An 8,619-nucleotide genomic window follows, 5' to 3' on the forward strand; every position below is an offset into this window, starting at 1 on the left:
TTTTCCCATATGAAGGATAATCTTGCAGGATACAATAATCTTGGTTGAAATTGTTTCTCTCTTAGCACTTTCTATACATCTTCCCATTCTTTCCTTGCTTGCATTGTTTCCGTTGAGAGGTCCGGTGTTAGCCTGATGGGATGACCTTTGTATGTCACTTCTCATTTCTCTCTTGCCAGATTTAGTCTTTTTCTGTGGTCTTGGATAATCTGGCTAAGATGTGCCTTGGGGAAGATCTTCTGGGGATGATTCTAACTGTAGTCCTTTGTATTTTTTGGATCTTGATGCTAGAGTGCCTCTCTAGACTCGGGAAGTTTTCTTCCAGTATTTCATGGAATAGATTTTCCATGCTGATATTAGTTTCTTCACCTTCTGGGATGCCAATTATTATGATATTTGGGCATCTTATGGAATCTAGTATTTCCCATATATTATCCTCATGTTTTTTTTTGTTGTTGTTGTTATTTTCTCTATCTTTTTGGTGGTTCTTTCTAGGTCAGAGGTTTTATCTTCTACATCAGAGATTTGATCTTCAGCATGATCTAATCGACTTTTAATACTTTCAAGGGACTTTTTCATTTCCTCTATTCCAGACTTAATGCCTAATAGCTCCATCTGGTTCTTTCTCAGAGTGTCCATTTTTTCTTTCATATCTTGGAATGACTTCCTCATCTCCTGTAGTTCATTGTCTCTTTTCTGTTCCAACTCACAGAATTTGTTCACCATAAATGTTCGAAATTCTTTGTCTGACATTTTGGTAACATCGTCCATTAGCAGGGAAGATGGAGAGGAGTTACTCTGTCCCTTTGTTGGAGATGTATTTCCTTGTTTATTCAAACCGGAGGCTCTTCTTCTTCTTCTAGCCATTGGAAGATGTACTAACTTTAAGTACCTATTAGGCGAATGTTTCACTGGCTAAGGTTGTTTTTTTCCTAGGATTGTCTTTCTCTTTTGTTGGGAATTGACGTCTGCCAAAGTCTCTGTTCTGTTGTTTTTAGTAATGTGGTCTCAAAAAAGATACTATAGTCAGGTATCTGAAGAGCAAAATCTCCTTTTTCACTGTTGGTTCTGTGTAAGGGAGGAGCCACTATGACTTTATATGACTAGAAAATTTCAGATCTCTAATTCTAGGCCTAGGTAGACCCTCTGGTAAGATGGAAGAAGAAGAAGAGCAGACAACACAAGAAAAAAGAAAGGAGGAGAGAGGGGAATAAAGAAAAAGTTGTGTGCCATGCCAGGTGCCTTCAGATGTACCAAGTTGCTACTGGCTCCTGTAGCCAAAGGCACAGTCTGTAGAGAGAGGAAGGTGAAGAAATTTACAAAGGAATCAGGGACAGTAAAGAAGAAGAAAAAAAAAGGAGGAACTTTCTACCTGCTTAGGGGTCTGGGTGGATCCTGGACTGGGGTGTCTGGATGGGAGTCAGTGGGAGCAGTGTGCCCCCTTGCTCGCCAGGTGCCTTCAGATGTACCAGGCTGCTGCTGGCTGCTGCAGTCAAAGTCCACGTATGGCCTAAGTTTAAGCCACCGAGTTTGGGACTCGAACCACGGTCAGCTACATGGGAGTCCAGCAACATAGCCATTACTCTAACTGCTAGCCCCAGTCCAAGAATATTTTTATTTTTTCTTCCCATATCAAGGCTAATCTTGCCAGGTATAATATTCTTAGTTGGAATTGTTTTTTACTTATCACTTTGAATATATGTTTCCATTCTTTTCTTGCTTGCATTGTTTCTGATTATAGTTCTGATATTAGCCTGATGAGATAACCTTTGTATGTAACTTGACGTTTCTTTCTTGCTAATTTTAATATCTAGTCTTGGTCTGTTGTTTTGGCTTATCTGGCTATCATATGCCTTGGGGAATATTTTCTTGGGCTTATTCTCTTTTGGGTCCTTAGTATTTCTTGGGTCTGGATATTTGAATGCCTCTCTAGGTTTGAAAAATTTTCTTCTGAGTTCATGGAATAGATTGTCAATGCTCTTCTTGATTTCTTCACCTTCTTCAATATTAATTATCTGGATGTTTTGGTGTTTAATGGTATCTAGTATTTCTTGTACTTTATTCTCTTTTTCTTCAGTTATTTTCTCAGCCTTTTGGTGATTTTTTTCTAGGTCAGAGGTTTTGTCTTCTACTTCTGAGATTCAATGTTCTGCATGGTCTAATCTGTTGTAATATTTTTGAGGGAGGTTTTGATTTCCTGTGTTACAGCCTTCATCTCTAAAATCTCCATTTGATTTATTTTTTGTGGTGTGTATTTCTTCCTTTAAATTATAGAAGAACTTCCTCATCTCCTGGAACTTACTGTCTCTTTTCTCTTGTATCTTCTGGAGTTAGTTGTCTCTCTTTTCTTGCATCTTGATTAGTTTTGATGAAAATTCTGAATTCTTTGTCTGACATTTTCATGAATTCCATTGTACTGTCTTTGGGTGATGAAGGCCTGTTCTTTTCACTTGGAGGAGAGGTATTTTCTTGGCTTCTCATATTTCTTGTGTCTCTGCCATGGTTTCTGGTCATCTGATGTTTCCTCCTAATTTCTTGGAGTTAATTCTGAGCATTTAGAGGTGTGTGGATGGAGATGACTCACAATCTCTCTGCAGTTCTATTTTCCTGATGCTCATCAAGCAACCTGCACTTCTGTTTTTGGAACTGGATATTACAAAGACTTCCTAATTTCCAGAGAACTTGAGTAACGGGGCTGAGCTATGGGGTATCAACTGAGAGTTCAGAGGCATATGGGAGATGAGCTGCACTCTCTCTGCAGCTTTGCTGTCTTTCTGCTGCTCACTTTGCAATCTGTCTTCTCTGAGTTTTAGTCATTTTGTGGTGTATTCACTTTTGGCTAATTTGTTGGAGATGGTTTCTATAGCTGTAAGCTCATATGCTTCCCTTTACTATACGATACTTATGTACCCATATCTCTCCTCTACTGTGTTTTACAACATGTTATCCACAGAAAGAGATTTGAGTTCAGATCTATGAATAGGAGTTTCTCCTTCTGTGCAGCAGGTTCATTTCTTGACCCTAAAAGTATTCAGATATCTGGCTACTGGCACCTAGATCTGTCTATACACTCAGTCTGTAAAAGGTGAGCATCAAAGTGAGAAAGTAAGTTACAGAGTTAGGAAAAGAAAACAAAGGGGGTGGGACCAGCAGTTTGTGTAATGGCTATGTCACTGAACTCCCATATAGCTGACTGTGGTTTGAGTCTCGGACCCATTGAAACTCACGCCGGGCGTGTTTGCATGCATGCCCAAGATCCCTAGAGGAGAATGAAGGAGAAGGGATTGTGGTGTAGCCATCCCCTCTGGGGAATAACCTCTCACTTTCTGACTCTCTGTCTCTCTCTGTCTTTCTGGCGAGCACATGTGCCCTATGGCAAAAACCTCTCCCCCCCCAAAAAAAAAGTAAAAAAAAAAAAAAGAAAGAAAAAAATGTTTTTTTGCTTTTTGGGTTGTTTTTATCTCTTTCCCCCCTTTTTTTCTTTTCTTTTCTTTTTTTTTTTGGAGAGGTTTTCGCTATAGGGCGTGTGCGCTCGCCAGACAGATAGAGACAGAAAGCTAGACATCACCTCCCAGGGGGGATGGTCACACAGCAATCCTTTCTCCTCCATTCTCCTCTCGAGATCTTGGGCATTCACGCACACGCGCCTGGCGTGAGTTTTAAGTCACCGGGTCCGGGACGTGAACTGCGGTCGACTACGTGGGAGTCCAGCGACATAGCCATTACGCTAACTGCTGGTTCCCAGGGGAAAATTTTTTTCTGAAAAAAATCAATGAAGACCACGTGGAATGCAAGTTTGGATTTTGAATTTATTAAGACAAAGGAGAGGTCAGAGGCAAGATGAAGTTCTTAAAAAAAAAAAAAAAGACAGAGTGAGATAGAGGCAGAGACAGGGAGAAGGCAGAGCTACCCTAGCTGTCTAGGTGTTTGGATCTGGAAGGAGAGCTTTGGAGGAGAGGATCTTCAGTTACCCTAGTCTCTGAAAGGGGCAGAGCACAAGTCAGATGTAGATAGATTCTGAACTTAGCAAGACAAAGGAGAGATCAGTGGCCAAAAAAAGGTCTTAGTAATTAAAACAAAAAAGCTTAAAGACAAAGAGAGAGATTGCCCTATCTGTCTAGGTGTTTGGGTCTAGGAGGAAAGGTTTATAACAGAAGTTCTTTTTTTTCTTCTTCTTTTTTTTTTGGAGAGGTTTTGCCATAGGGCACATGCGCTCCCCAGACAGACAGAGAGAAAGAAAGTGAGAAATCACCCCCCAGGGAGAATGACCACATGCCAATCCCTTCTCCTCCATTCTCCCCTCGGAATCTTGGGCACTCACTCACAAGCACCTGGCATGTTTTAAGCCATCAGGTCCGGGACGCAAACTGCAGTTGACTATTATGGGAGTCCAGCAACATAGCCATTACACTAACTGCTAGTCCCAAGCAGAGGTTCTTCAGATACCATAGTCTTTGAAAGTTGCAGGGCAAACTCAGATGTAGATGGATCCTGTCTAGGTATTTGGGTCTGGAAGGAGAGGTTTGGAGCAGAGGGTCTTTAGTTATCCTAACCACTGAAGGAAGCAGGGCACAATTCAGATGTAGATAGATTCTGAAATTAACATGACAAAGGAATAGTCAGAAGCAAGACAAATTTCTTAAACATTAAAAAATAAAGACAGAGAGAGATAGAGACTGAGAGAAGGCAGAGATTGCCCTACCTGACTAGCTGTTTGGGTCTGGAAGAAGAGTTTTGGAGCAGAGGGTCTTCCATTACCCTAGTTCCTGAAAGGGGCAGAGCATACATAACTCAGATGTAGATGAATCATGTGTAGATTTTTGGGTCTGGAAGGATAGGTTCTAAGTAGAGGGTCTTCATTTACCCTAGTCCCAGAAAGGGGCAGGGCACAACTCAGATGTATGTGGATTCTGAAATTAGCAAGGCAGAGGAGAGATTAGAGTCAAGAAAAAGTTATTAAAAATTTTTAAAAAATGAAGGACTGAGAGACAGAGAGTGAAGGCAGAGATTGCCTTATATGTCTAGGTGTTTGAGTCTAGAAAGAGAGGTTGGGAGCAGAGGGTTTTCAGTGACCTTAGTCCCTGAAAGGGGTAGGACAAACTCAGATGTAGAAGGATTCTGAATCAAGCAAGAAAAAGGGGAGGTCAGAGGCAAGAAAAAGTTCTTAAAATTTGCAAAAAAAAAAAATATATTTAAAGACAGAGAGTGAGAGAGACAGAGAAAGAGAGAAGGCAGAGATTGTCCTATTTGTCTAGATGTTTAGTTCTGGAAGGAGAGGATTTGAGCAGAAGGTCTTTACCCTAGTCCCTGAAATGGATAGGGCAAAACTCAGATGTAGATCAATTCTGAAATTAGCGAGACAAAGGAACAGTCAGAAGCAAGATAAAGCTCTTAAAAATTAAAATAAATTATTTGAAGAAATACAGAGAGAGAGAGAGAGCAGAGGAGCAGAGACTGTCCTACATGTCTAGGTGTTTGCTGGAAGGAGAAATTTGGAGCAGAGGGTCTTACCCTAGTCTCTGAAAGGGGCAGGCACAACTCAGATGTAGATGGATTCTCTATAGGTGTTTGAGTCTGGAAGGAGAGATTTGGAGCAGAGGGTTTTTTTATTTTTGTTATTTTTTCTTTTTCCTGTTTGTCAGTTGAATATTTCATTAATTTTAATTTTTAAAAATAAAATCATTTTAGAGTACTTTTTCCTCTGATTAAGCCTTAACTATATGTCACAGTTTTATATAAAACATTATTTTTTATTTATTTTCTACTGATAACTTCAGATATGATTTCCTTTTGATCTAGGGATAATTCAGAAGACTTGTGCTTCATATGAGAATTCTTGTAATAGTGTGATGACACTCTTTTATAGATAAGAGAGTGAAGTTGTTTTTGAAGCTTGTAAAACTATTTTCTTTATCATTTGAGAATTTCCACTAATCAATGTCTAGGTTTGTGTCCGGCCGGGGACTTCTGGGACTTGTCAAGACTTTTTACTATTTCAACAAGTATGTCTTTCTTTCACATAGCCAAGTTTTCTTTTCCTTCTTTTTATTTTTTATTTGATTTTTTCCCTCCTGAAACTTATTTTCTATATATACATTTTCTTTTATAATAAAAATTTTTATTGTAATTTCTAATTCACATATAATAGTTGCACATCTTTATGGGATATAGTGTGGCTTTTCAAAACATGTATGTAATGTGTAATAATCAAATTAAGGAAACAAACATATACACTATATATCTCCAACATTTATCATTACTGTATTAGACACATTCAAAATTCCCTTTATTGGCTATTTAGGGACAAATATTAGATTGTCACTAATGTTCTTTACTGTACTATTATATTCTATGATCCCTTCCACTTTTTTTTCTTTTCAGAGGTTTTCGCTATAGGGCGCGTGCGCTCACCAGACAGACAGAGAGAGACATAGAGACAGAAAGCGAGAAATCACCCCCTAGGGGGGATGGTCATGCCGCAATCCCTTCTCCTCCATTCTCCTCTCGGGATTCTGGGCACACACGCACACATGCCCAGCGTGAGTTCTAAGCCACCGGGTCCAGGACGCGAACCGCGGTTGACTACATGGGAATCCAGCGACATAGCGATTACGCTAACTGCTGGTTCCCATATGATCCCTTCCACTTTTTAACATGTGCTCTTTTATCCATTAACCAAGTTCTCTTGAGCCCTTCCACTTTTCTCTCCTTTCTAGATTTTTGTATCCACCATTAAATTAATTTTCTACTTCTATATAATTGAGTCTTTATCTTCTGATAATGAGTTAGGAGATATGGTATATGTTAAATGAGGACATACAGTGTTTGTTTTTGAGAGTCAGGCTTATTTCATTTAGCATTATTTCTAACAGATTTGTCCAGTTTTCTGACAAACCTCTTTAGTGAACAATTTAGGAACTACTGGGTGAAAGAGAATGACCTTTTTTTGTATTTCAAGACTTTTGATAAATCTTAACAAATGTTTGCTCTTCCAAAAATATTGTACTAGTGTATAATTCAAGAAGGGTATATGTTTCTCATAACAAAATCATGCCATTTTTTTTTTTTAGGCTTTGAAATTTCTGAAAATCAGAAAAGACAAGCTGCAATGACTGTAAGAAAAGTCACTAAACAAAAAGGTAAAGTAGCCTTTATCCCCTCAACCATACTCATTTCCTGTGTGAGACTAAAGAGCCATAAACTATATGCTTGCATATGCCTAAGCTTGTCTCCATGCTGAAGTCACTAGGAGTGGTGGGGGAGTGTCCAGACCTCCAAGTGCCCCTGATGACAAGTAGCTAGTGGCTCAGGTTCAGGAGTCTCGCATATGGTAGACATGTCCAGAGATAGTTCACTGGGTATAGAAAAGAAATAGAGTCTCTGTTTCTCTTTATTTTATTTTATTTTCCCTTATTTAAAAATAAGAAAAACTTAAGGCAGCAGGTGGCATGGTGGTTAAGGAACTGAATCCCACATGGCAGACTATGTAGTTGAAATCCCAGACTTATAAAACATGCCAGGCATGTGTGCATGTGTGTCCAAAATCCTGAGAGAAAAATGGAGGAGAAGAGATTGCAGCATGACCATCCCTCCTGCAGGGTCATAACTCATGTTTTCTCTGTTTGTCTCTATCTGTCTCTCTCTGGCAAACGTGCATGCTCTATGGCAAAAATCTAAAACAGGAGAGAAATATTACTAATAACTTAGAGAAATATGGACATTAATAAATGAGTATAATTTATTACATAAGTATAAATCTATTGAGAATTTATGCTGTTTTCTTTCACTGGCCTGGAGAATTTGCCAAAGGAGGGGCTCCCAAATCAGAATGGAGCACCTCAAACTGAACTAAGACAAAAGATTCAGATATTTTCTCTCTTTCACTGAACCATATGCTGAAGTACTTAAAACAGAAAACTCTTCAGAATCAAGATATTTTGAGAATCAATAATCTGAAATAAGGCTTTTTTTTATGAACCCAAATAAACTTTAAATGTTCAGCTGAATAAAGGGAAATAACTACCTTCTGCTTATTAGTGTGCCAACTCAGTATCAGTCACTTTATAGCAGTTCTTTCATTTCAACTTTATGGTAATGCTGAGGACATGGGCACTATTAGCCCCGTTTTCCACATGGAAACTAAGGGTCTTCAGGATAAACTCCGAACCTAAATTGGCTAGAATCTGAGTCTATTGTTCTCCTCTTCATCTCAGGACCCTAATAATGCACCGTGCTGGGAAAGAAGAGCATACTTTTCTGTTTCACTGCAATTATTGACAGTGGCTTCTATTATTGACATCTGTTGTCACTGTCCCAGGGGGTGGGTGATCTTAGTAACACTTCATTTCCCCCAGGCTCTTCCTTCTGCTTTCTCAGTACTCTCTGCTTATAAAGTCATCATATAAAATGAACAGATTTAAGGTGGCCAATATTCCAGTATTGCATACATAAAGAGCCCTTAATTATTCCCAATGCAGATCTCTTTGATTGTGGAAGCTGAGTGCCCATGAATATCTGATTTCCAATTAAGCAGTGCACCTACTGGGCCCCTCTGACTAGACATGCTTTCCTTTCAACTGCTTATTACTTCTTTCTTTTGGGAGTCCTTTAGTGGCTCTT

The 8,619-nt window shown here is 39.1% G+C and overlaps 1 protein-coding gene across 1 annotated transcript in view; it reads left to right on the top strand.

Moving 5' to 3' along the window:
• LOC102500137 (rho guanine nucleotide exchange factor 9-like) overlaps positions 1 to 8,619 on the top strand; it is a 107,944-nt gene that overhangs the window by 94,185 nt on the left and 5,140 nt on the right. The window contains exon 6 of the mRNA XM_006163791.1: positions 7,071 to 7,139. Within this exon, the coding sequence (XP_006163853.1) occupies positions 7,071 to 7,139 (69 nt within the window). The remainder of the gene's footprint in view (positions 1 to 7,070; positions 7,140 to 8,619) is intronic.

The sequence above is a fragment of the Tupaia chinensis genome, unplaced genomic scaffold, assembly GCF_000334495.1.
Source record: "Tupaia chinensis unplaced genomic scaffold, TupChi_1.0 Scaffold143099_1, whole genome shotgun sequence".
Lineage (NCBI taxonomy): Eukaryota > Metazoa > Chordata > Mammalia > Scandentia > Tupaiidae > Tupaia > Tupaia belangeri.